Genomic DNA, 27,514 nt, shown 5'->3' with positions numbered 1-27,514 from the left:
AGGAAGACAGGGGTTGTCACCTGTCTGAGAGATACAGCAACACAAAGAGGTTCAGTGACACACAAGTCACACAGCAAGTTGGGGTCAGCTGCCGAGACTAGGACGGGGCCCTTAGATTTAGGCATTTCCCTTGGGCAGTCTTTTCCCACCTGCCCCACCGGAGCCTTCTGGGCCTTGTCCTTCCCCCACCTCCAAGCTGTGTCCCTCCCACCCACCGTGGTGGTAGAGGTGAGGCGGTGGGATGAGATGAGGCATTGGTCTGTGGCAGTGACGATCAGGGTGTAGCGGCCATGGCTGATCTCGTAGTCCAGCTCCTTGATGGCAGTGATGACGCCCTGGGGACACAGAAGGGACAAGGGTGGACCTCGGGCTGGTAGGTCTGGGGCGCCCACTGACCGACCCAGGAAGCAGGCCCTGACATCCTGGCCATGGCGGGGAACTCCTGTTGCCCTCTGTACCAGGCCCCACCCACCAACTTCTCATCCTCCCACACTGGGTACCCGCACGGTGTCCTCCTGGACTCTGTCTTTGCTGTGTCCCCTCATGTCACGGCACTCCCCTCCAAGCCCCAGAGAGGCTTCACCCCTCGTCCTGACCCTGCTGCCAGTTGCTGACCGTGTGTCTGTCGATCCGGAAGGTGTTGATGATGTTGCCTGCGACGATGGCGTAGGCAACTGTGCCGTTGGGCCCCTCATCTGGGTCCAGTGCCTGCACGGTGAGGAGGCTGGTGTTGACTGTGTCCGGGCCCTCATCCAGCAGCACCTCGTAGTGGGGCTGCTGGAACACAGGTGCATTATCGTTCTCGTCCACGATGGTCACGTACACGTGCGTGGTGGCCTGTGGAGAAGAGCACAGTCAGGTCCGTGGTCAGGTGGCTAGAGGGACTCAGGTAGATCTAGATGGCTGTTCTCCTGGGCTGAACTCAGTGTGGCTCAACATGGGGAGGGAGAGGGAGAGGGAGAAGAAAGCATGGAGGGGAGGGAAGCCACAGGCTGGTAGAGGAAGAAAGAATAGAAGCTCCATGAAAAGCCAAGCTAGGGAACTGCTCAGGTCCGAGATGGTACTTGTACCACCAAGCCTCTGTCCATGCCCATGGCAGACAGCACTAATCAATCACAGCACTGCTGAGGCCAGGTGCAAACTCAGGATCCTTGTCAGCACAGTTCTGTAGTAATTAAAACTGGTGTATGGGATGAACCCCAGTCGTCACCCCAGCCCAGAACTCTGCCTGGGCCGGGGCCCTAGTGGCCTTGGGTCTCCTGCCAGACTCCAAGGGGCAAGAATGTGAGGCACCCAGCTGAACATAGTATTTAAGATTTACCTATTTTTCATGTAAATGGAAGAAATATATATTTTCAGCATTTTTAAGAAGGAAGACATTGGGTTTATGGAGATTTCATGGGCAGAATTTGTTCAGCTGTGAAAAATAGAACTCATTGAACAAGACTTTGCTTCAAGAACAGTCTCTTCAACATGCTCTGTGACTGGCCATCTCTGGCCAGTCGGACCACAAGCAATATTCAGCACTCAAGAACCAACCAGAAACAGCTGGTGTGGCACTTCAAGAGCAGAGTAGAAAGCGGACACAGACTAGCCATGTGCTGGTATCCTTGTCCTCATCTTCCCTCCTACCCCAGTCATTCTCTGCCCTTCTCCGCCTGGGAAGATGTCCCTGGGCACTGACTGCCTTACCCGGCTCCCCTGCTGTCTGGCTTCCGGATGGCTTTGGCCAGTGGGAGGTCCTGGCAGAAGACAGGAGGGGGGGGCCTCCTTCCACACTCCCTCCGTTCCTCACTGCAGGGCTGCCCGTGGCCGCGTTTCTCCTGCTGGGGGGCCCCTTTCACAGCTCCAGCTCTCACTGGGCTCCGGCAACCACCTCCTCTTCTTTCCCTTCGGACACGTGGGTGGTAACAGCTCCCTGCGGCCGGCTGCTAGTCTCTCTGGCGCTTCAACAGCCCTCTCTAAATAGTCTCGCCATTAACTCTCTCCAGGTGAGTCCTTTCTGAGTGTGCCAGCTGTTTCCTGCCAGGCTCCTGACTAATACAGGCCATAATTAGTGACTAATATAAGATAATAAGGTGATAACACCTGCAAAGATGCTTGGGTAGAGAGAATATGACTAGACCATTGCCAAAGCCAGAGAACAGAAAACAGCTGATGCAAAAAGCTGACTGTGGACAACTTGTGGACAACTTTTTCCTTAGGCCTGCCTGGTTCTGGTGAGGGATGGATAGATGGGCAGGCAACCTGGACTCAAAAAGGCTGTCACTGCTCATGAGGAGGTGACAATTCCTCTGACCCGTGGCTCTGGATCTTGGGGGTGAGGTGTATTGGGTGGTTGCTGAAACTATTTCCAAAGCAGGTAGAGTTGGCAGCCTTGAAATGGAGCCGTGTGACCTTGGGCAGGTCGCATGCCCTCTCTGGACCTTTCCTGTCTGTTAATAAAGGACCTGGCTTGATCTCTAAAGTCTCTTCCAGCTCAGACATTCTGGGCTCTGGTCTGTTGTCAGCAGCCATGTGGACTAAATCCCTACCATTAGAGAGGTGACATTCCTTTGGGTTGCAAAGCCTCAGTAAGTCTTTATCAAGATAGCAAGCATACAAGGAGGGAAAATGCATTACCTTAACATTTCACAAACTTTTCCACCAAGAGAGGAGAGGGAACTCGCACAGTCAGGGGAAGAGCCTGAACTGTTTGCCTCAAGAATGAAATATCATTGAAATCTCTCATGTTCTCATTGAAAGCTCATATGGATCCTACATCCATCTCCATAATGTGTTTGTGGTTGTTTTCATTAAAAATAGTGTGGGGAGGGGCCTAAATATTTGAGTAAAAATGACTGTCACGGAAGGCTAGCATGTTCATCTGGTGGCGATGCACGGTCCTGGATGCAGCTGTGAGCTGTCACCACTTGAGTGCTGAGCCCCTCCCCCTGCCAGCGGGAGCACAGGCGCGCCACCTGCAGGAAAGGGCGGGATTCCAGCCTCACCTGGGGGTGGAGGTGCTGGCATTTCCCACTATCCCAGACTCACCTCCCAGACTCCCTGGAAGTGGGTCCAACCATGGTGCCGGCCGCAGGGGTTGGCAATGGAAGGTTCTAAGAAATTCACCCTCCGAGCCCTCTTGCTCTGAGACCAGACCTGGGCTTGGTGGGGGAGGGGGGTTTGACTTCCTCGGCCCTTGGAGTGAGGAGGAAGTCAGTGCCCCAAAGGCCCTCTCAGCTGAGCCCTTCCTGCGCTGCCCTGGTGTTGAGGAATCAGTGCTTGAGGTTCCTGAACCATGCCCCTTGAGCAATACCTTTGTCTTACCCTGACACAGCCCCAGGAGGCTCAGTGGTGGGCAGCTCGGTGGGGAGGAAGGAAGTGGGAAGGAGGAGGGGACTGGGCCCAGCTCAAGTGCTCTAGCCCCCTGGGGAGGGGTTGGCAGGGCCGTTGCTCCCCTCCCTCAGATCCCAGGCTCCCCCTCCTGCCAGGCCCTGGGCAAAGGGAGTCTGGTTGTAAGGGTGGCCTGGGCAAGGCCAAGCCAGGAAGTGTTGAAGCAGGGGTACTCTAGGGGCTCACCCCTGAGTGACCCACCTCACCTCTGCCAGAGGAAGGCCGGGTGGGAAGAGGGCCCAGCACCTACCTGATCTCAGTTGGCTTTGTATCTTCCCTGGTGGAAGAGAGCCCACATTTTGCCAGCAGAAGGGGCCCTGGGCTGTCTCCCAAGGTGGGGTCATAACGTCAGGATCATACCCAAGGACCTGGCGTATACCCTCTAGGCTCCCATCCCAGGGCAGTTCCCCGGTTCCAGGGATCCTGGGCCTGTACAAGGCCACCTAGTACACATGACGCCCTACCCTTCCTCTGTTATAGCCTTCCCTGGCCCTGGAGCGAGGGCTGAGAGCCCCCAGAGAGCCTGTGACTTGGATCAGGCTACCCATGGGGCACCCCGAATTCCTGGCTCCTATTCAGACACTAGCTTGCTTCCTGACCAGCTGGACTCTGGCTGTCTTCTGTCCTTCAGCCTGGGGGTCACCTATGAACTCAAGATCCCTCAGGGACCAGCAACCCCCCTGGTGGCTTCGACCAGTCTGGAGTGACATGGGTGAAATGGTTACACCCTCCCACTCCTCAGTGCCTGGTCCCAGCCATGGTCACCTCCACTCCTCCGTCACACGCTCACTTATTCACGGTCTGTCCATCAGATAGGAGTGCAATAAACACCCTCTCCACACCCAGCTTTGTGTCAGGAACTCAGAAACATCAGGCAGAGGCTGTGGTCCCCAAAAGTTTGTAATCTGGCTTGGGAGGCAGAAGAGCCAGATGACAAACCAACTGTTTGGTAACCTCGGGCCTGGTGTGACAGCTGCAGGGACTGGGTGGGGGTGAGGGCAGGGTCAGGGCACTTTGTGAAGGGGGTGCCTGAGAGTGTCCTATGGGTCTCCAGGGGACCAGGGGTGAGAGCTGGGGACACGCCTGAGGGGCAGCTGAGACGCACCAGCAGACGTGTGTGTCCGGGGTAGGGACGTGCCCAGCCTGTGGTGCACTCCAGCACCTGTTCTGTGTGTGCACACAAGGGTGTCTCAGGCTCTGAATCTACAGTCAAGCTGGCTCCAACTTGCCGGCTCTTCACAGTGTCAGATTCCGTCGTTCGTTCGTTCATTCATTCATTCCACAACTCGGAGCGCCTACCGCCACCAAGCCCTGGGCTGGCTGGAGGAGGCAGGGTACAAGTCCCTGCCCCCAGACCGGTCAAAGGCTGGTGGGGGAGGGCAGACACACACGGGGATAACCTGCGCCGAGCTAGGTTAGACACAGATCGACTTCTCAGGAGGCACAACAATAATCCTCTCCGAAAAGGACTGGGGGGCAGTAGAAAGGGCTTTAAAGTGGCGACCAAGTAGGGCTGACTCGCCAACGCGCGCTGGCCAGGAAGCCCCGCCCGCGGGACCCTCGGGGAGGCAGTGCGCCCTGCGGCCCCCCGGGGGCGCTGCGGGGCCTGGAGCTGCCGCGCCGGGCCGCCGGCCGCGCTCAGTCGCTCGCACTCGCTCGCGGGAGGTGTCCCCGCGCCGGCCGCGTCCCGCCCGCTCCCCGCGCATCGGGAGCTCCCCTGCGCGCCCGCGCCCCTCTCCTGCCCGCAGCGCCAGACGCTGCTCCGTCGACGGCGACATGGATGTCCCCGCGGCCCCCGAGGCCGGCAGCCGGCGCTGGGGGCCCCTGCTCCTCGCTCTCTTCCTGGCTGCGTCCCGAGGTAAGGTCGGGGGAGGCTGGGCGCTGGGGAAGAACGCCGAGAAAGGACAGCGGGTCGGGCTGGGTGCCGCAGGACGGGCACATCCTGGGAGTCCCCTCAGCTTGTTGTGACCGTGCACCGTACTCCACCCACAGCCCGGAGGCTGCCGGGACCGCTGGGCAGGGAGAGTGGCAACTCTGCCAAGTGCCCCAGCTAGGCGCTGGGGCATCTGCACGCTCTGACAGCTGTCCAAGCAGCAGGCAAGGCTGTCCTCTGACGGCTGCCTGTCCAACCCTTCCCTGCCCTGAGAGCCCAGGACACAAGTAGCTTCTCTGGAGCAGGAGAGGGACAGGGTGGGGGCAGCCCCAGTGTGTTCTAGTGGATGGGACAGGCTGTTGACAGCCAGCATCTCCCTGCCCCTCTGGCCTTAGGGCTCCGGAATCGCAGGGGGTGCTGTCCTCTCAGCCAGTGCCTGTGCCTTGGTGACACTTCTGGCCGACCCTTGGTGGGCACTGGTCCACTCCCAGACATGGGCAGCACTGCCCACCTGGTCCCTATTCTGAGCATCTGGTGGCTGAGGGTCAGCTGATTCCTGCCGCCCTGGAGAGGCTGCAGCTCAGGGAGCAGTGTGGGACACTGGGAGGATGCAGGACATCTCCCAGCTCAGCACGACCCCCTTCTGGGTCCCTGGGTAACTCATGGCATCTCTCTGGACCCAGTTTCCTCAGTTCAAACACAGAAGCCCCACACAGGGAAGCACCACTTTCCCCTTCCAAAGTCCAGGCTGTCCAGATGGTACAAGGGCTCCCGGGGTGAGGGCAGAGGCCCTGGGACCCTCTGCTTGGCCCTGGTTCTTGACTGCCCGGAGCCGAAGAGGCTGGATCTCAGGGAAGAGGGGGCCAGCAGGCAGCCTGTGGAACCAGACTTAATGGGAAGGGCCCAGGGAAATTATGAGTCATGCAGGAGTCAGAGGGAGGCAGAGGGCTTGGCAGAGGGACCCAATGGGCGGGCTGCAAGAGGAGAGGGAGATGGATGAGGGGGAGAGGAGGAGACTGGGAAAACCTGGAAGACACCTCAGAAACAAACTAGGGTGCCTGCTGGCAATGTGTTATCTCAGCACTCAGAGGCTGGCCCTGCACCTCTGAGGAGGGGCTCACAGCCCACAGACAGAGCTGCCTAAGATGCACCCCAAGATGATATCCAGAGGGAGGGGGAGAGTGGGGGCTGGGGGTGGACTGGGGCAGTCTGGACACCAAGGCCATGCTCATGGCAGGGCATGGCCTCCAGAAGGAGCAGGGGATAGTGGCAGGCAGGAAGACCAGCACCCCACCCTCCATGGGCCACCTGCCCTGCCCCATCCTCCCCAAATGACCCCATGAGGCCCTTCCTGTTTTCTTTCCCCCTTCCTGCCCTTCTTATCGGGGCTGTTCTCTGTTCAGCAGCCCATCTGGAAACTGAGTTCTAGAGGCCCAGAACCCAGCTTGTGGAGTATCTGGTAGCAGAGCAAAGCCCCTCACCCTATATTGCCCACAGACCTAGAAGCCTTCACTCCCAGAGGTCTTGGCTACTCACACAACTTGGTGCACAAAGGGCCATCCCTTCCTGGGTCCGGCTCAGGGAGCTCATTAGGGCTTGATGTGGCTCCCCACTGGAAGGAGTCAGGAGCATTCCCCTGGCTTTAAACTGTCTGGGATGCTTAGCTGTAGCATAGGCACACCAATAGACATTCATCCAACTACCTAGTGCAGCGTGCAACAAGGCAGATGGCCGACGGAGGCCTGGTCGTGCGAGGCCAGGGGGGTCTGTGAGTTGGGAAGGATGCTCATGGACCTGCTGAGGTGCTGGGCTGCCCTGAGCAGGGTTGCTAAAGGTCAAAGCCTTTGTGCTGGGAAGGTGAGATGGAGTGGCAGGTGCAGGCCTGTTCTTCCAGCTTTGGGGGCTGGGCCAGCACCAAGGAGAATGGTAGTGGTGAGTGTGGTGTTCAGGAGCCCAGGAAACATTGAAGATACTCTTTCCTGGGCCTGACTCAGGGCGAGATGAGTGCAGGGGGGCACCTAAGGAGCCAGGACCCAGCAGACCCCAAGGGTTGCAGAGCCTCTTCTTCCCCATGGGCATTCCCAGGACCTGTGGAAGTTAATATCTTTGCCCTGTCCTTACAGACTGACTCAGGAGTCCCAAACTCTGGGACTAGCACTTTCAAGCTCACCGGGGTGCACTGAGCCTAGGGAGGGAAGACCCCACCTTCCCCCGCACAGTAAGCCAGGCTGCAGGACCTTGTTGTGTAACCCAATGCTGCAAGCCTCTGACGCAGCCACGGTCAGCTCTTAGGAAACCCACAACCCACTGCCCAGAGGCCCTGGAGTAGAGAGAAACAGCCTGAGGCCAGTCCATGGCATGAGACACGTCTACCAATGCCAGGAACACCCAGGGGCCAGCAATACTGGGAGCCTCCTCCTGAGCTGGGCTGGTTGCTCCTGTTTCCCTCCAAGCAGGGCAGAGGTTCTGCTGGGGCCTGACCTCCATGGGAGAGGGTGGCCCAGGCAAGGTGTGCATTGCTGGGAAGCTAAAAGGGGCCACCTCCCTATATGCACACAGTATGGGGTCTTAGGCCTGAGCAGAAGGAAGAAAGGAAGCGGTCCTTGAGGAGGGACTTGTTGGCAGTGACCATGTCCCACATACTGAGCTTGAGGCCCCAGGCCTTAGGCCAACCATTGATCCAGGGTCAGTCTGGCCTCACCAGAGGAGGGTGAGCCAGGAGTCAGCACCGTGGCTTCCGCAGGGCCTGTGGATTCCCTTAGCAGCAGTACTGGCACTCCCAAAGCCTTCCTGATGGCATGGTGGGGGGATCGGAGAAGCAAGGGACCTGGGGTTGTGTGCCCTGCATGCCAGGGCTTCTGTACAGCCCTTTGCTGTTTGGCTTTTGGCCACATACTGCTCTGTGACATTGGGCAAGTTACTCAGCAACCCTGAACAAGTTCCCCCATCTCTAAAATGGGGGTGATGGTAGCACCTCCCTCAGAGGGCTGCTGTGAAGAGCTGATGAACAAACACGTCACACAGCACCTGGCTCGTTGTGAATGCCGTGTGATATTGTTATGGCTTCCAGGGGCCACATGCCATTGGCTTCCCCTCCGAGCTCCTTGCTGTCAACAGGGCCCTGTGGTGCCCAGGGCATGGGAAGGCATTGGCTGATTTCTCTAAAATCCTGGAGTCTGAAGGATGCAGGGCTGGGTCCAGCCACCTGTAGACACCTCTAGGCACTTATAGTCTGAAATGTCCATGGAGGTGCCCACAGGTTCTCCTGTTAACATCTTGCCCATCAGTAATTCAGTGAAGTTGTTGCTCTGCTGCTCACCGAGCAAGCCCAGTTCCTTTAACCTTTCTGCGTTGGATCTTATTTTCCACGGGGACCTGGGGTCAAGTCCTACCTCTGCTGTTCACTCATTGTGGGACCACACACACTTCCCCTTTATCTGTGCACGGGCAGGCTGGGTGGCACGTTCCCAGCGAGGCTGACCTCTCTCTTCTGAAGGGTAACTCCATGATGGTGATTCCCGAGCTTCAGTCACTTGCTTAGCACCTTTATGATTTCTGCAATGTCTGCCTGTTATCATATTTACTTATTTTTTTCTTTAAATCTACTCTTTTTTTTATTGAGTGAGTAGATTTTAAAAGGAAACTTTATATCACTGCTATAAGTGGAAAGCCTGTATCACTGGCCATAAATAGCACAAAACCATAAAATACGTAACGGGAAAACCAAATAAGGGTATTAAATTCTAGTTGGAAACTTTAGCCTGAGGAAGGCTCTGAGTCTGAAACCTGCTGTTGTCCCTTGAAAAGTAAAATAAAATAAGGAGACTAGCAAGTGAGAGAAAGATGGTTTGGCGACATATTGGCATCAAACTGGGACTTTCACTTTGATGTAATCAAGATTGAAAGAGAACTGAAAAGGGAATAACCTTCTCTATATATGATTCAACGTTATTGAACGTTGTAAAACCAAAAGTAAAACTACCCATGTTAGAGATGCTGCCAGGGAAGCTGGGGCCACCTCATTGGCCAGGCCATCTGTCCATCTGCAGGAAGGAGGTGGGGCTTCCAGTCTGGCCCTGGCTACCTCTAGTGTCTAGAGAGCAGTCTGATGGCACGAGGGCCCCAGGAGCCGGCTGCCTGGGTTCAGATCCTGGCACCACCACGGAGTGGTTGTGAGACTCTGGGCAAGCTACTTAACCTCTCTGTCCTTCAGTTTCCTCGCCTGTAGAACGCAGGTGATGTGAGTACCTGCCTCCTAGGGTGGGAGGCAAAAAGACCTGAATCCGAACCTCAGCAGGTCTTCGCAGCATGAGGTCACGAGGGCAGCCGGCTGGAGCTGGCAGCCTGGGCCGTACACAGTCCTCCTCGGGGAGGGCCTGGCGCTTCTGGGAGAGTCATCCGGAGAAGCGTCCACCGGCCAGGGCCTCTGGCCAGCTGCCCAGGCCCTCCCGGGGAGCACGCTGGCCTCCAGCCTCCAGCCCCGGATGCGCGGATGCTTTCCCAAGGTGCTGGAAGCGCCGCTTCCTCCAATAGAGCCTGGCTTCCCCTTCCCGGCCTCCTTGGTCTGATGTGAATGGACACTTCCTGCAGGGGCAGGTATCAATAAACACATCTGAGATGCCCTTTGTCCTCATGGGCCGAGGAGGCCCATGGGCAGACTTGCTGGCTTCGGGCCCTCAGCCTTTGCCCCGGGACACCTCCCTTCTTAGTGCTGGCAATTCTGTCCCGATCGGTCCCTGCCTGTGTTTCCCTCTGTGCTCTGCATCTTGATAAAGACACAGCCCAGTCTTTCCTTACGGCCCTGTGGACCATCCTGGGGGATGGACCCTGGTGGGGAGCTGGAACCAGGTCCCATGTCTCTTTGAGGTCCCCTGTGAAGCCAAGGACTAGGTCTTTTGTACCTAGTGCAGGGCTAACAACAGCAGGCTATTAATAACTGTTTGCTTGGCAACCCCTAGCGGCTGGACAGAGTTCAGCTGTTGGAGTGGCGCCTCCTAGGCCCAACTAACCAAGCTGGGGACCCACCTCCAAAGGCTGGGGCCCAAAGTTGCCTGGGCGACTGCAGGCTAGGTTCACGCCCAGTCAGGGAAAACACACAGGCCTGTCCACACCCACACACACCCATCCCGTGCACACCCACAAGGGTTCACCCGCGGCCTGCTGGGCGGAAAGAGGTGACGATCACAAAAACTGAGGTAGAGAGAAGACGCCAAACAAAAGCTCCTTTCCCCTGTACTGGGACAGAAACTGTTACTAGAGGCTGAGGGTGCCACAGCTAGAAAGTGGCAGAAGCAGGGCATGTCCCTCTCTGCCGTGAGCCTGGCTCCTGCCAGGACCATGATAAATATCTGTGGAATGAAAGAATGCTGTTTTCAGTTTGCATCTGAAAGAGCAACGGTTGCGTGGAGGGTGGAGAGGTCAACTCAGGGTCAGTTCATTCTCTCAATAGCTGAAGGATGAGGTGTCAGCCCCATCTGACCCTGGAGGGTTTGGAGGGACGGGGGGCTCTTCCTGTCTGCAGTGCTGGCCTGTCCACAGTGTGGCTCTCAGCTCAGCCACACAGGGCTGCTTGCCTTTGGGCAAGTAGCTTGACTTCTCTGAGCCCCTTTCCTTGTCTTTAAAATGGGGATGATAATACCCATGTCACGGGCTTAGGAGAATTTAATGAGACAAATGTAAAGTGCTCCACCATGCGGTGGCTCATGCCTGTAATCTCAATACTTTGGGAGGCCAAGGCAGGAAGATCGCTTGAGGCCAGGAATTCAAGACCAGCCTGAGCAACATAGCAAGACCCCATTTGTACAAAAAATTAAAAAATTAGCCAGGTGTGGTGGCATACACCTGTAGTCCCAAATACTCAGGAGGCTGAGGCAGGAGGATCCCTTGAGCCCAGGAGTTTGAGGCTGCAGTGAGGCATGATCGGACCATTGCACTCCAGCCTGGGTGACAGAGTGAGCTACTATCTCAAAAAAAAAAAATAAAATAAAATAAAAAAGAAAGAAAGAAAGTGCTCAGCAAGTGCCTAGCACAGCATAAGTGGTCATGAGCCCACAGGACTTCGGAGCTGCAGGGGGCCTGGGAACTCGGGGCAGCTCTCAGGGTAAGATGAAGAAGGGGAGGCCCCGGGAAGGGTGGGACCTGCCCAAGGGCACATAGCAAGGGCACAGCTAAGTGGGCACTGGGCCCGGTGATCTTGCTGCCCAGGGCAGAGTTTTAATCCTGAAACCAGGAATTTCCCGGGTTCACAGCATTCTTCTTCTCACAACCCCTGCCTCCGTACCCAGCGGGGAGAGCGGAGGGCGCTGGGCCCCAGAGCAGCACGGTGACTGGACGGTTCCCGCCTGGCCCAGGGCCTGGGTGGTTTTCCTGTCTCACATGTTCCCTGCCACCCTGGAGCCAGGGGCCTTCCTCCCCACCCACTTTCCCCGGTCTCCGACAATGACCCAGGTGTCCGAAAGGATCTGCTGCTGACAATGAGCAACATCCTCCAACCAAATAATTATAATTCCAGCCGGGCCGTGCACGGGGGCATGTGCAGGCCCTCTGCACGCCTGTGTGCTATTTTCCCCAGCGCCATGCCCTTGACTGTCCTCCCAAGGACAGGCTGCTCTGGGCCTTGTCCTGGCAGGAGTCTCAGACACAACAAACAGGATGTTTTCTGGCTCTCCCTCCCTCCCCCCAGGACGAAACCCTGTAGACCCTTGGCCCACTTCTGTCTAGCCCTTTTGCTTGAAAAGGAACATTCTCCCCTGCCCCCCAAACCTGAATCCCAGTGCAGCTTCTCCTTTTTTCTAAAAGGGGAAGAGGTCCTTTTGGGACCTGTGGGGTGGGTGGCCTGAGTGTCTGTGGTGGGGCGGTGTCGGGCATTGAGCAATGCCCCCTCTCCCCGGTCCTGACACTCTACTTCTGTGTTGCCCTTGGGTTTCAAGGAAGTTACCTCCAGGGTTCAAGGCCCCACCGCTGTCAATCCTGGGGTCATTAACACCACTGCTTGGACCCTGAGGGCTCTCAGCCTGGCTCCCTGCCCCATCTCCTTGTTCATGGGGACACACAGCCCGCCCACCAAGCTAGCCCCACCTTGCCCACATCTCAGCCTCACCCCATCCACACCTCTGTCCACTTGTTGGTCCCCACCCAACCCAGGTCAGCTTTGGGCTCCACTTCCTGCTTCTGCCTCCACCACTCCTCTGCCCGCCTTCCTCAGCGCCCCGCCAGGCCTGCAGCCCCACCTCTGCCAGGCCAGCCCCCCCCCGACAGCCCCCAAGCGTATGTGGTGGAGCTGAATTCCGCCTGAGCCCCAGGAGAAAGGAGTGGCATCTGGGAGAGGTGCCGGTGGGAGCTGCCACATGGCCTGCCGGGCAAAGGGGCAGCACAGGGCAGAGGTCACGCCAGGGTCCACTCTTTGGGCGGGTTTTGGTTCTTCTGGGAGTGTGTGGGAGAGCCCCTTCCCTAAGTACTCCCCACCTCCATTTTCTGGCCTAGCCATAGTTTTGCAGCCACACCGACCCCATGCAGGTGTGTGAGGGGAAGCCAGGCTGGCATGGACAAGGCAAGCGTGCAGCTAGGCCTTCTGGGGCTCGGCTTCTACCGAGCCCGCCGCAGGTTCGCGGTCAGAGAGCTGGTTAGTCCCTGCTCTGCAGGCTCCCACTGGGGACCTCGGGTGGGTCCTCTCCTGTCTGAGCCCGAGGGTCACATCTGCAGGATGAGGGGCTTGGGCAGTGGAGTCCCACCCCTGCTAGCCCAAGGAGCCACACTCATGCATCACAAACTCAAATGTCCATGGGGCCAAGCAAATATGGTGAGAGACTGAAGCAGGCCACGTGGCAACATTACAGAGTGCTGGGGACCCCAGCTAGAACGCAGGTGCCCCTCTAACGGGGAGGCTCCAGCAGACAGCTGCCTTGTGGGAAAGCTGCGTTAGTGTTATCTTCTTATTTTTAAAGAGAAGATAAAAGTCAGAATTTTCATATCAAATTCCAATTTTTTAAATGTTGCAATCTCAAAAAAAGTTACAAATACTTTGAAGGTCATATAAAATATGTCTAAAGGCTGGGGGTAGCTCTGGGCTTCCAGTTTTCTGAACTTTTTTTTTTTTAAACAGACAGGGTCTCACTCTGTTGCCTAGGCTGGAGTGCAGTGGCCCAATCATAGTCCACTGTAACCTCGAATTTGAGGCTCAAGCGATCCTCCTACCTTGGCCTCCCATAGTGCTGGGATCACAGGTGTGAGCCACTGTGCCCAGCCTCAGTTTCTGAACTTTTTTCTTCAGTGTAGTGTCTAAGTGCCTGAGTTTAATTCTGGCTCTAGCACAGACTTGCTGTGTGATTGTAAGTTAGTTACATAACTTCTCTGGGCCTTAGTTTCCTCATCAGCGAAATGGGAATAAAAACAATACTTTATAGGGTTGTTAGATATGCGCACAAGCCCTTAGCACAGCATATTCCTTCGTATTATTACAGTTCTAACTTGAAGTCTCCTGTGCTCTAGGCTCTGAGTTCATACCCTCTGGAACTTCAGTCAAACTACTTTCCGTTTCTGGGCCTCTGTGTTGCTGCCTGAAAAGGAGACCAGTATCTTGCCAAAGAAGTTCTGAAATCTCTGCTCATTTTGGCAATGACTTTCCAAAAATCTGGGGCTCCCAGACATGGCTCGCTCTCATATGTGGGCAGAGTGAGGGAGAGGCTCTGGTGTGTGTCTATCTGTCTTCCTTACCTTCTAGGACTTAAAACTCCACTCCTGCCGACATACTTTTTGGGGACATGGCTCTGCTGCCTTCTGGTACTCTCCTTTAAATGCATAAATACTCCAGGATACGATCACAAGCTGTTGTCAGTCATTCACACCTTAGCATAAAAGAGTTTGAAGCTTGCTTCTCCATTCCATGGTGGTCTTCACTCCCGGGAAATATTTATTGAATTGCTAAATGAATTAGTGAACTACTGGCTCCCAAGTATCAAGCACCCACTACTCGCAAGGCACTTTCAGAACACTTCATGTAAGTTATTACTAATCCTTGCCCTGACTCTGCCAGGTGGATGTTTTCCTTTCTGTTTTATGATGAATAGTCTGAGGCCTGGTGTCTAAGTAACTCACAGCTACTAGACTCCAGTCTCTAGTGCAGCCAGGCCAACTCCAAAAGCCCCACCTGGCTGCCTCCTTCTCTACTGGGCAAGGCCTTCTGCCCTTTTGCCTGGTCCCAGCCTGCGGCCAACGGTCCTGGGCTCTGAGGGCAGGGAAGGGGTGTCTGGAGGAGGATGTGGCATTATCTTGGTTCCAGGTGACGTCCGTGGCTGGGGCAATGAAGAGGACGTATCAGATTGGCTTCTGTACATACTTCCAAACCTTCCCTTCCTGTCTGCCAACGTACAGCAGCCCCTGAGATACCAATTAAGATAAAAATAACACCAACATACATAACTATAGCTATCCCGCACATGTCTGCAGAGGGCATTAGAGCTCACATCTTGTGTTCTCGTCTTTTCCTTATTCAGTCTTCTCACAACCCTGTGTTGTAGTCAGTATTTTTGCCATTGCACAGGTGAGGAAACTGAGGCACACACAGCTAGAGAGAGGATGGGGCCTCCAGCCCCAGTACTCTGTTTTCAAAAGTCTTCTGAGGGTCACCACGAGTACATGCTGGAGGGCTGGGGCAGGGAAAGGGGACCAGGAGGTTGCTTCATCTGCTTATTGGAAAAAACGGAACTAGGAAATGTTTCTAAGGTTGGATGGGTGGCAGGGGCATGGATGTGATAACCTTTCGTGCATTCGTTCCCTGTCCCTCAGACATCTTGGGTTTTCCTGTTTCCCCACCAGCTTGCCTAGGGCACCCTCTCTGCTGGTCGCAATCCTATCTGTCCATCAAGTCCAAAGACCCTCCCTCCTACAGGAAGTCCCTTGACCATCCCCGGAAGGCTTTTTCCTCCCTCCTCCAAGTGCCCTGAAGGCTGGCACCAGTTGGGCTTTGCGCAGGGGGTTCCTTTGTCATGAATGCAAACCTCATCTGCCCGGCCAGATCGTCAGCTCCCGAAGGGAGGCCATGTGTGCAGCATCCAGGTGAGACGCAGCACCTGGCGCAGACCTCGCACACGCAGGTGCTCTGTTGGTGCTCCCTGAGGAGGAGCTGGGAGGACACGTCCAGTCTCAGGAGTGGGAAGGAGCAGAAGGTGCTGATGGCTCCCAGCAGGGTGACCAAGGACAAAGAGCTGCTGTTCCAAACAGCCTTTCTGCCCCTTATCCTGCCTCCCACCCAAGAGGCTGGGCGCGGAGGCTGGGCAGTGCCAGGGCCACGCTGGGCACAGCCATAGTGTCTGCAGTGGGGAGCAGGAGCAGGGCGCATGCTCTACCTGGGAGAGGGACATTCCTCGGCCGTGTCAACTGCCTCAGAGTGTCCAGGGCACCCTCCGTTGGGGAAGCTCCTGGGCTCCTCCGGCACAGCCTGGGATGGAGTCGGTTCGTGCACTAACCGGGAGGCCAGGCTTAGGGAAGTCAGCTGACTCACCCTGGGCCTGCGGCTGGGGAGTGGCTGAGGCCAAGGTTCTTCCCCGCTCTGGGGGCACAAGGGAGTAGCAGTGCTGGCTCAGGCAGGTGACGGGGCTCTCCTCTTTCTGAGCAGGTCTGGTGGCAGCCTTCAAGGTAGCCACGCCGTATTCCCTGTACGTGTGTCCTGAGGGGCAGAATGTCACTCTCAGCTGCAAGCTCTTGGGCCCTGTGGCCAAAGGACACGATGTGACCTTCTACAAGACATGGTACCGCAGCTCGCGGGGTGAGGTGCAGGCCTGCTCGGAGCGCCAGCCCATCCGCAACCTCACGTTCCAGGACCTTCACCTGCACCACGGAGGCCACCAGGCCGCCAACACCAGCCAGGACCTGGCCCAGCGCCACGGGCTGGAGTCGGCCTCCGACCACCACGGCAACTTCTCCATCACCATGCGCAACCTGACCCTGCTGGACGGCGGCCTCTACTGCTGCCTGGTGGTGGAGATCAGGCACCACCACTCGGAGCACCGGGTCCACGGTGCCATGGAGCTGCAGGTGCAGACAGGTGAGGGTGTCCTGCCTGTGACAGCCTGGGAGCGCGTGGGGCTGTGTGTCTGACGGTATGACTGTGTGTGACGCTGTGCTGGGTGGTATGTAAGGCTGTATGGGTGACACTGGCACTCCAGAGAGCGTGTGTGTGAGACAGGGTGGCTGTGGGTGTGTGGAGTGTGGGTGTGTGGTTAGCTGGTGTGATGGAGAAGGTGGATGTACGTGGCTCCGTCTGTGACAATGGAACTTTTTAATGTGCAAGGCTGTACGTGCCTGGGCTGGAGTGTGACTGTGCTGATGATGACACCACGGCTGGGAGTGCATGGGCAACAGTGGGACTAATTTGCACCCTGGAGTGTGAGTCGGTGGATGGCTGCATGGCTTTCAGGGGACGTGTGTGCGTGTCCAGGAGAGAATGCAAAGGCTGGTGGGCCGGGTAGAGGTGTGGGCGCCAGCAGGCATCCACATGCCCCTGGGGTGGCATGAGAACAGGCATGGTGAGAACATGCCAGGGTGTGTGTGTGTGTGTGTGTGTGTGTGCATGTGTGCATACGTGTGCAGGCTCCAGCTGGGCCAATACTGCCGAGTGACAGCATGAGTACCTGTGACGGGAGGGGGACGCTGGCCTGGACAGGCCTCCCTGGCCTCCTGGGCCTGATGCCCACCTGACGGCCCTTCTCTTTGCTCCCGCAGGCAAAGATGCACCGTCCAAATGCATCGCGTACCCATCCTCCCCCCAGGAGAGTGAAAGTAAGGGACCTCCCTCTTGCCCCTGCTGGGCTCTCTGCTCTCCTCTGTCCTCATCCTGGACCCAGACCCTGTTCTGAACTCTGACCTCATCACCCCAAGCGCCTGGGCCCCCATTCTCCTTCTCTGCTGCCCGTCCCTTTTGCTTCCTCCTTGCTGCAGACCCCCAAACCCATCCCCCTACCGCCTGGCTCTGGAGTCTCTGCTCCTGACTCCCTGCAGGGGCTGCACCCTGGCAGTGCCCGTTGGCCAGGGGAAGGGCCCCGTGACAGGTACTGGGTGGCACATGCTGCTGAGTGCCACCCTCTGCAACTGGGGAAGGTTGGGGGACTGTGGGAGTCCTCTTGGCTTAGGATTCAACTACTTAAAGTTTCCTTGTTGCGTGTATGGGGTAGGGAGGAGGGGCAGGCTCAGGAAGGGGAAGAGAACTACCTTTCCTGAGCTCCTACTGGGTGACAGGCATTGTGCTGAGACCTGTTAAGTATTACTCTCACGGATTCTCATAAGGACTCCAGGAAGCAGGCGTCACCGTCTTCACTCTGTGAAACAGAGGCCCAGAGAGGTGGCACAACTTGCCCAAACTCGCACCGCCCAGAGCAGCACAGCTGCAATCTGGTGGCAGCCTGCTTAGCTCTGCTCACTTACCTTTTTCCCAGCTTAGTGGAGGGGACAGGAGAGGACTGGGTGTGCAGCGCAGTGGGTGCGGCCGGGCCCCTGGTGTTTGCCCAGAGGTGCCCTACAGGGCAAGGGTGCCGGGCACTCAGTCTTAGGGACGCCTTCCTCTTCTGAGAGGAGGTGGTCGTGGCTTCCACAGCCGTCTGTCCACCCGGGTGTGCCAGGCATGTGGTGCGCACCGGCCCCTGCCGAGGCCTGGAGACACCGAAGCGTCCAGGAGGACATGCACAAGAGCCTAAGCCGGAAGCAGGGCAGCTAAACTGCAGCCCCCAGCCAAGCTCGCAGGCTGCGGCGACTTTTCACTCACACTGCTGCTTTTTCAGACCAACAGATGGACTGGCCAGGAGCAAAGTAAGAACGTGCGTTTTGGCCTAAGCTGACACATGGGACTGAGAAAGCCTTCGGTTCAGGCCCCTCTCCCTGCACACTGCAGAGCCGGGTGTCGCTCACCCAGCCACCGCCACTGTCCTCACTTCTCCTCCGGATGGCTCCCTGCCGAGGGCGGAGAGAGGCCTCAGAGCAGCCCCTTCCTTCCCACGCAGCGGGTTCGTGACTGTGTGCACACACGTGTGCCCGTGTACGGGACGGGGCAGCCAACCCGGCGACGTTCACTTCCCCACGGCTCCTTCCACTCTGAGCAACCACCCCAGTCCCACAGCTTCCTCCGTGAGCTCTAGCAGGGACCGTCCCCTCTGCCACCACCCCCATGTCACAAGGTGTGGAAACCAAGGTGACGGGACTTGCTCCTGTTCTCTCAGACCCAGAACGCCTGACTCTGTGCCTAGGCGCTGTGCCGCCTTCCCCTGTCAGCACCAGCTTCCTGAAAATTAGCTGTACGCTTTCAGTCTTGGGGACAGAGACAAGCGATGTCAGAGGGGACAATGCTAGGGAGACCAGGGGCAAAATGGAGAGGGAGTGGAGCTGTAGTTCATTTCTCCTGATCTAGTTTCTAGAGCAGCAGCTGCTGGAATTCAGGGGAAAGAAAGCCCCTGGGGACTTCCAGGAGACATCCTCGGGCTGATAAGAGCCCGAGGGTGATGTGGAAACTTTGAACTTGGCTGTCAAGAGTGGGCCAGGCTCCCTCTGCCGGGCACCTCTGCCCTTGGGTGTTGACATTTTCATCGCTCTCTCTCTGCACGCATCAGGGATGCAAAGCCTCACTCTGGCCCTTACTTCTCTGAGCCACTCTCTCCATGGATTGGCTGCTTGAGGACCAAAGGGACATCCTTGGTTGTGTCCCCGCGGCTGAGGGCAGGGGATGGCTTCCATGGCCTCTCAAGTTCCCTTCCAAACTCTTGGTTCTAGCAGTCTGGGGACCTGGCACTGTGGCAGACACGGACCCACATGAAGAGAAACTCGGATGTACTTTCGGGTCGGGTGCGGGGGCTTCGGAAGCACGTGCCTTCTCTGGGTACCGCTTCCCTGCTGAGAACAGCAGCAGGTGTGTTCCTTTCCTTCTAACAGGGCGCCATTCAGCGTTATCTAAGGGCTGAATCAGGGACCAAAAGCTCTTACGTCCTTGGGGCCTAAGAGCTGGTCAGTAAGACATTGGGAGGGGTGGGGACTGCGGCGAGTACTCAGCCACCAGTCTAAGGCCATTGCCACCTGCTGTGTCCGCAGGGGGGCCCAGGGTTTCCAGAGCCACTAAATCTTCAAGCAAAGCCAGAAGCCAGATTTTATGTGAAGTCTCTCAATTATAAAACGTTGACAACTAAAAAAAAGAGTACTGTATGGGCCATAGTTGCAACTTGAGTCCATTCTAGTGAAGGCCGTGTGGTGGCGTGGTTAGGAGCACAGATCTGGAAGCAGCCAAGCTGTTAACCTCTCTGTGCCCTCGTTTTCTTATATGTAAGATGGGGATGATGATAAGTACTTACTTTCCAGGCTTGTTATGAGGCTAAAATGACGTACTTGTTTCAAGCGCTAAGGACCACGCCTGGCACAGAGCACAGCTGTGTAAGTGTTGGCTATAATTTCTTCTGGTTGCACAATTCTAGGCCTGACTTTCCAAGTCAACTCACCCATTCCCCTGTGCCAAGGCAGGACGGCAAGTGAATGGTAGCAGGCTGTGGACATGGTCCTGTTTTCTAACAGTTTTAGAAATACTTGCCTGGTGGCCCATGTCACTGTGCTTAGTGGGCCCAGGGCTGGCCGCTGGGTGTTGCTGTCCACTATTCTTCCCTTTGGAAAGGCCCCAACTCCTGCCCCCTCTGATGGGTGCTCTGCAGCCAGCCATGGTACCCGATCAGTTTAACGATGCTTCTAGCCAAGAAGTTCTTTGAGTTTTCCTTCTCTAAGTTCGGCCCAAGCCTCTTAATGTTATCCTTGGGAAGTAGGGGAGTAACTGGACTATGAAATGACATGAAAGCCCAAGTCAGCCTGAGGTGGGGGTAGGTAACAGGGGATGAGACCCGGGAAGTCGGTACCCAGAAAGCTGCTGCGTTGCCAAGGGGCTGTGGTTTTCACTGAGCCCAGGGAAGGGGGCTGGGCAGCTCATCTCCCCAACACAGGACGCGCTGTCTGCTTTCACCTGCCTCCACCCTGAGAAACCAGCCAGCCCTGCCCTCAGCAGCCAAACTCCCTCCTCCACACATGCCCACAGGGTACCTGGCAGGCCCTGGACAATGACGGAGCAGCCCGGGCCCCTCCCATCCCGCCCTGCCCTGTAAGGGCCTGGCACGCTCCCTAGTGTGGTATTGGCGGCTGCTCTGCCAGCGCCTGATCAACTTCCCAGGATAAGCCTGGCTCTGGACGGTGACCAAGCCATTCCCCTCCTCCAGTGGGTGCTAGCCCAGGCACTGGCCATGCTTGGGGCAAGGGGTGGGGGACCTCGGTGAGGCTGGGCTCTGCAGAGATGCCCGTGGCTTCAGAGGGCAGCTGTCCCCCACAGACCTGATGCCAAACCTCTGCCCCCCTGCCCCAGCCTCAACTCTCAGCCCAGGCTGTACGGAAACCTCAGGCTCTCGAAGTGAAGCCATGTCCTGATCCCCTAGAGGGGCCACAGAGGGGGAATCTTCACCTGGGGACAAGAGTTAGGCAGGGAGGTCTGTCTAAGCCCCCAAGGCAGGCAGGGATCAGGGATCGGAGAGCACCTGGCGAGCCTCACAGAACGTTGCTTAGTGACAGTCCAGGGGAGACCTGCTGTGATGACGAGAAAAGAGCGTTTTGCAACTGGCTGCTCAGATGCTGTCCACCATCAGGCTCTTTGATGGGGGTTTCGAAATAAATACCGAAACGTCTGAGTTACAGAACGTCTTTACCTTCAATATTCCACATCAAAATGCAGCCTCGCTAAGATCTGCAGGGAACTTGCTGTCACGCGGAGCGGAACTTGCTTTGTAATTAGCGTAGCAACTGTTCCTGCCCCAGTGGGTACTTGTAAAGTGCCTGAAAACAGTTTGTTCTCTTCTGCGGTGTGAACAACCCCCCTGAAAACTTGTTTACACCATCGGCTGGTAAAGCAACGCAAAAATGGCCCTTATTCCCAAACAAGTAGTGCAAAGGCAGCATTTAGACCACAGCCCATCCACCTCCCGGAGCTCGCTGGGCCGAAGCTGACCCTGACCAGGTATCCCGGCCCATCTTTTGGCCCGGGGAAGGGGTAAAATGGGGAAGGAAATGCGTTTATGCTGGTTGTGGTCTGAGGGCACGTCTGTTCCCAGCTAAACTTCTGCAGTCAGCAGATGGACTGAAATAAATCAAACCTCCCCACGCTGTTGGGATTATGAAGCGGCACAACCTTTTCAGAGGGCAATTTCGCAGTAGCCTAAAAGAAAACGCGCATACTTTTTGGCTCGGAGCTTTGAGGTCTAGAAATTTATGGACAGATGTACCTGCCCCAGTGAGCAAAGACGGTGCACAAGCGGTTCGCTGCTACATTATTAGTTACGTCGGAAGTAGAAGCAAACGTGTCTACCAGCAGGGGTCTGTTGCAATAACTCTGGGGCGAGCTGTGCGATAAAACCCTGAGCAGAATGAGGTAGGTTGCGGTGCTGGTATAGAAAGACGTCCAAGCTCTGCTTGGTGGGAAAAGCCACCGTCACGTGACCCCACGTCTCCTGTTCACGCCGGGAACGTGTCTGGACCACAAGGAGCTGCGGACAGTGACTGTGCGTCCAGGGGAGGGGGAGACTTTTGAATATATTTTTAATTTGTATGTTTTACTTTTTTATAATTGAGTTTAAATTTTAAAAATGTCAGACAAGGATTCACGTTTCTCTAGTTCTCGCCGCAAGCTTTTTCCCCGTGACCTGTGTGGTGAGATCAAGAGGTGGGGGTTCCAGAAGCCCCCCCCCCCGAGCTACGGGGTCTCTGGGTTGAGTTGAGGCTTTTTATTTATTATGGTAAAACCTATATAACATAAAATTTGCCATTTTAATAACTTTAAGTGTGTAATTCGGTAGCATTAATCACACTCACAATGTTGTGCAACCATCACTGCTATCTATTTCCAAAACTTTTTCATCACTTGGGCCCCTTTTGACCTTGAACTCTGTGGCCTGGGGTCTGCGGAGGGCCTGATCCCTCTTTTCTGGGTGGTCCAGCCGTCCCCTGTGGGCCGGGATGAGGACTCTGTCCCCTCTCCTCCCTGGAGCTGCCTCAGCTGTCAGCTATAGGTCTCCTTGCTGTGTGCTCTGGGCCCACTTAGCGGGGGTGGGCATGGGGCTGTCTTTGCAAGGAGGTCCCCAGACCTTCCATGCTTCTGCAGGTCACTGAGGGTCTGGCTGTGGGGCCCTGGGTAAAGGTGGGTCCCCCTACTGCCTGGCCTTCCCTCTCTGGGCCTCAGTTTCCCCTTGGGAGGAGCAGTGGGAATGGGGCTTCACCTTGGCTGCGTCTCTGCCCTTCCAGACATCACGGCTGCAGCCCTGGCGACGGGCGCCTGCATCGTGGGAATCCTTTGCCTCCCCCTCATCCTGCTCCTGGTCTACAAGCAAAGGCAGGCGGCCTCCAACCGCCGTGAGTAGCCCTGCCTGCGCGGGGTGGGTGGGGGTTGTGAGTGACCCGCCCCAGCCCCCAGCTCAGCTCCCGGGATTAGCAAAGACACGAGGCAGGCGCAGTTCCTCTCCACTGGAGAGATGGGAGCTGCCACTCTCCCTGCAAGGATCTGGGCTCAGTGGCCGAGGGAAGGGAAGGGAACCAGGTCTGCCATTTCTGGGGTCTGAGTGCCCGCCAGCACCTTTGACTCTCAGCCTGTGCTGGCTTGGCACTCCGTAAATATCTGCGAGTGAATGAATAATCACATGGAGTAGCTCAAATTGCTTTATAAAAATGCTGCCACTCAGAGATCCTTTGGGGATCTGCTTTAAGGTATGGGTAGGCTCATTCTGTAATTAGTTGCAACTATTGGGACAAAAATGATCCTTGGAACATCACAAGTGGGAGGGGCCTTAGAGATAGCTTAGTGCACCCCTTTCCTTATACAGACGAGAAGCCCAAGATCGGCAGGGTTAAGTAACTAACTGAATGTGACATAACTTAGTCAGAGGCAGAGCTGGGATTTGACCTCAGAGCCTTCAACTCATGCTCTTTCTGGGGAACATAATTCCACCCTATAAAACTTCATCAGCACCAGCGTCGTAGCCAACACCCCCTGACTGATAGGAGCGCTGTACCTGGCACTTTGCCAAGCTTGTCATATACACTGTCCCCTGTATTGCTCATTACAACTCCAAGAATTTGGTACCACCGTTGTCCCCATTTTATAGATGAGTAAACTGAGGCACAGAGGTTAAGGAACTTGCTTAAGGAAGCATATATTGACTGAGTGGTGGGGCTGGGCTTCAAATCATAGCCACAAATGCCATTTGCCCCCCCACCCCTGGGGTGACAGTGCCCCTTGCCTGGCTCCTGACCCTGCCCGTGAGCCTTGGTAAGTCTGAGTCCCCCGGGAGCAAGACCTTTGCCCCTGCACCCCCTGCCTGGTCTCTTCTCCTCTGCCTGGTTGCAGAAGGTAACTGAGGGAGGACTGCTGCTGTCACCAGGTGGCTTTTGGCTCGCACCTGATTTCCTGTGGCCGGGCCCTAACAACTTGACAACCCTCCCTCCCCTCATTCCTACAGGCCGACCTGGAGCCCCACAGCAGGTGACTTGGGGGCTGTGGCCACCTCACCCTTACTTTCGGGACGCCCAGATTCCCCTCATAAACCCACCACAACCTCCCTACAGGAATGGCTGAGGCAGGGGTGAGGTGAGGCTTGGAACAGAAGAGGACCCAGGGCAGCCAGGCACGGGGAGTGTGCGCTGGTGCACTCCAGGCGGGAAGCTGGCCTGGAGGACCTGCCCAGGGATGAGCCACATGGCTGGGAGCCCTCGGGAGGGCAGTCTGCTGGAGAGGCCAGCAGGTGGCCAGCTTTAGACCGAGCCTCAGTTTCCCCAGCTCTAAAATGGGACCAACAGTCCTGACCCCAGAGCGTGGTGGCGAGGGTGAGATGTGGGAGTACCTTTGCACACCTGCAGGTCGCCTGGCCCACGGGGGTTGCCCTGCAAAGCAGCCACCACTCTAGTAGATTTCAGGAACTTTGTGTCACTTCCCCGTGCTTGTTCTGCTGCTCCCCTCCCTCCCCGCCTGTTTCCCCATAGTCACTGGCAGCTCCTGAAAACGAGAAGGACCTGTGGGAGTACACGGGGTGCTGCAAGAAAGAGGGAAGTTGGGGCCACTGCATCTAGCTGGTGGCCAGTTTGGGGAGTGGGGAGCCCCAAGAGTGGGGCAAGTGGCAGCAGGTTGCGTGAGCAGCAGAAAGTAGGTGGAACGGCTGGGAAGTGATTAGGTGCTCAGACCCCTAAGGTTCCCCTGAGAGACGTCCCCTCTCATGCCACCCTGCTAGGCCACATAGGGGGTGGGACAGAGAGGACAGGGAACTGTCTAATTAGGAACTGACCCTGGACACTCCCACCCAGTAAGTCATGGCTAGAGACCAGAATGTGGCAAATGTCCAACTAGGAAACGACACAGTTAGCCAATTCAGGAGCCCGGCCTTTGGTTGATAACAATTAGTAAAATCCTGAAGGTCTGACACTGTGTATATCAAGCCATAGGTGAAAGCACGGGCTGCCTTTCGTTTCCTGGTGGCAAATGTTGTCCTACATGCTTGGAAAATGCAGACACTTTCATTTATCAATGGTCAAAATGGGCTACTCACTGAGACCCCGCCTGCTGGACAGCCCTGCAGAGCGCCACCAGACAGGCTCCCACGTGAACAGAGGTGGGGTCCAGGGCTGAGCAGGGCCCGCCTGAGCTTGGGTCCCACTCCCCAAGTGGCATCTGCCAGCAGGGGCATGGATGCTGTCTGGGGAAGCCTCCCCTCCTGTGACCAGCCTCTCTGTCTGTCCCTAGGTGCCCAGGAACTGGTGCGGATGGACAGGTAAGGCCCACAGAGACCTTCTTGAGAAAACTTGCCAGGGCCAGCTGGCAGGGAGGAGGTAGTTCTGTGCACAGGGCTCCTGCTGAGCTGCCTGGCACAGCTGGTCAGAGGAGCGCCCGCCATCTGCTGCTGCAGCCCACACATCTGTGCTATTGGCTGTCCTCCCGCCACCCTCGCCCAGCGGCTGAGCTCTGATTCTGCTGAGATGTGCCACACACTCTCCTTTGGGCCTCAGTAGTCAGCCTGGGCTAGGATGGGGATGGGGATGGGGATGGGGAGGAAGCAGCTGACCTGGGGCAGACACTGACATACGCGGAGGAGGCCAGAGGGCCCAGCCCCAGCCACAACCTGGGAGCTGCGGCTCCTCCCGGCAGGGAACCATAGGAGACACTGTCAGGCTGCTGCAGGCCAGGAGGGGAGAGGCTGAAGAGACCCAGAGGGGGCAGCAGGCCGGGATGGAGCGGACAGGAGGGTGTGTGTTGGTGCATTCTGGGCAGGGAGCTGGCGCGCAGCCTGGTCCAGAGGATGTGCTCAGGGAACCAGCCACATGCAGGGACTAGGCCCCAGTTCCTACAACACCAAACGCAGAGCTCCTCTGGGTGTTTGAAGGGATGATTTTCAAGACAGGTCAAAGGAAGTGCTGTTGGGAGTCCTGCTACAATCTCACAGTTGGGGGGTCTTTAGAGGTTGTCCTACTGCTAACTGGGAAGAAAAGAGAGCCCGTCTCCTTAGCTCAAGACAAGCTTTGGGACATTTAATCCTAATGCCATTAACTCTACCTACCAAAGAGAAACTTGTCCCTAAACTCCTGAGGCTGGTGTCCTGAAGTGCTTTTGATCCCAGGCTTCCTGGCGGGGCTGGGGCTGATGGTCAGACTACTGGTCAGACCGCAGGAAGGCGCTGGGGTCTGTCCTGAGGGTAGCCTTGCGGCCTCAGCCCTGGGCGGGTGGGAGAGCGCGGCCCAAGGCCTTTCCTCTGCGGGCCTGGTTCCTTCCTGCTTGCTGGGCAGGCCACTGAGGCTTGGGGCTGGGGAGGCAGGGGAGGGGAGGGGAGGGGAGGAGAGAAGAGCTGGAGGCAGGGAGGGCAGAGGCCATACTCCGGGCAGCACAGATGACTTTCAACTCTGATCCTATGGCAGCAACACTCAGGGGATTGAAAACCCTGGCTTTGAGGCCTCTGCACCCTCCCAAGGGATGCCCGAGGCCAAGCCCAGGCCCCCCCTGTCCTATGTGGCCCAGCGGCAGCCTTCTGAGTCCGGGCGGCACCTGCTCTCCGAGCCCAGCACTCCGCTGTCTCCTCCGGGCCCCGGGGACGTCTTCTTCCCATCCCTGGGTAAGCGTTTCCTGACCTTCACAGCACCGTGCCCTGCAAGGTCATGACCCCATGGCCTGCAGGGCATCAGCCTCACTCCCCAGCCTCCCTGGGGAGTCCTCGCAGCCTCAGGGTGTGGGGTGGGGGTGAGGGACAGAGGAGTCCCCTTTCACTTTGCTCCTCCTTTCTTTTGCAGAGCCTGTCCCTGACTCCCCAAACTTTGATGTCGTCTAGACCAGCCAGGGGACAGTGGGCAGTTGTGGCTGGGTCTGGGGCAGGTGTATTTGAGCCAGGCCTGGCCCTCTGAGTGGCCGCCTTGGCCCTGGCTCTGTCCCTCCTGCTCTGAGTCCAGACTGCGACAGCCCTGATGCCCAGCCCCTCAGCCCTCCGGATGCTACAGGGGGGAAGGGGGCAGACGCTGGATGGCTCAGCCCCTGTCCCAAGGATGTTGGGGTGCTGGGATTCCCCCCTAGAGACCAGAAATTCACCAGCTACAGATGCCAAATGACCTACATCCTAAAAAGACTCAGAACCTCCAGCTCTGCAGCAGCCTCTCTCCATGAGCCTCGGGACATGGCAGCTTCAATGGGACTGGAGGTGCCACCCTCCCAGGCCCAAGGCACAGGGCAAGATGTGGAGGGACTCTTCCCCGCTGTGGTGACCTGGCTCCCCCGCGTTGCCGAGGCTACTCTTCTGTCAGACCTACTCTTTGTACCCATGGGGGCACTGGGGCTGCGCCTGTCTGCCTGGGCCTGCCCACCCCCCGCATTGGAGCCATCCCCAGCTGCCTCCTACCAGCAGTTTCTCTGAAGACCTGTCAGCAGGTTAAGCCAATCTGGGGCTCCCACTGCCTACATTCTGGTCCCCAGAGTTCAGTGGCCAGAGGCCTCAAAACAGGAAGTACATATTGGGGCACAGTGGCCACTGTGAGCCAATCGGCATCTTGGGCAATCCGCGGCCAGGCCAGAGGTTGCACCACCCACCGCAAACAGCGGTGAGGGCAGGCGGGTGGGGCCTGCTGGGAAGGTGAGTGGAGGGGGCTCCCCCTCCTGCCCTCCCCACCCCTGACTCCCACTGGTCAGCGTGGGCCATAGCAAGGATGCCACATAATGTCTTGTCCACACTGGGACACCTCTGAGTGTGAAAG

General features: G+C 57.0%; 2 protein-coding genes and 1 pseudogene across 2 annotated transcripts in view; 2 read left to right on the top strand and 1 right to left on the bottom strand.

Annotated features, from left to right (window-relative positions):
- The window catches only part of CDH23 (cadherin related 23), a 393,911-nt gene that overhangs the window by 33,564 nt on the left and 332,833 nt on the right, over nt 1-27,514 (bottom strand). The window contains exons 39-40 of the mRNA XM_069460801.1: nt 616-837; nt 216-335 (exon numbers count right to left, since the gene is read on the bottom strand). Coding sequence (XP_069316902.1) covers nt 216-335; nt 616-837 — 342 coding nt within the window. The remainder of the gene's footprint in view (nt 1-215; nt 336-615; nt 838-27,514) is intronic.
- On the top strand, nt 5,083-26,665 carry VSIR (V-set immunoregulatory receptor). The gene is made up of 7 exons (XM_069460338.1): nt 5,083-5,233; nt 15,861-16,289; nt 16,967-17,023; nt 22,544-22,651; nt 25,029-25,056; nt 26,195-26,388; nt 26,564-26,665. Exons 1-7 carry the CDS (start codon nt 5,152-5,154, stop codon nt 26,599-26,601), a joined length of 936 nt encoding a protein of 311 aa, XP_069316439.1. The 5' UTR covers nt 5,083-5,151; the 3' UTR covers nt 26,602-26,665.
- On the top strand, nt 26,659-27,297 carry LOC138376532 (uncharacterized; annotated as a pseudogene).

This window comes from Eulemur rufifrons, chromosome 28, assembly GCF_041146395.1.
Source record: "Eulemur rufifrons isolate Redbay chromosome 28, OSU_ERuf_1, whole genome shotgun sequence".
Classification (NCBI taxonomy): Eukaryota; Metazoa; Chordata; class Mammalia; order Primates; family Lemuridae; genus Eulemur; species Eulemur rufifrons.
The sequence above is the reverse complement of the archived record's forward strand: the minus strand, read 5'-3'. Positions and strand labels throughout refer to the sequence as shown.

Bases quoted from the DNA above. Each gene is read 5' to 3' on its own strand.
- VSIR (XM_069460338.1), top strand. From the start codon at position 5,152: ATGGATGTCCCCGCGGCCCCCGAGGCCGGCAGCCGGCGCTGGGGGCCC. The intron at 25,057-26,194 runs GTAAGGCCCACA...ATCCTATGGCAG, and splicing joins GAACTGGTGCGGATGGACAG to CAACACTCAGGGGATTGAAA. The intron at 26,389-26,563 runs GTAAGCGTTTCC...TTTCTTTTGCAG, and splicing joins CGTCTTCTTCCCATCCCTGG to AGCCTGTCCCTGACTCCCCA.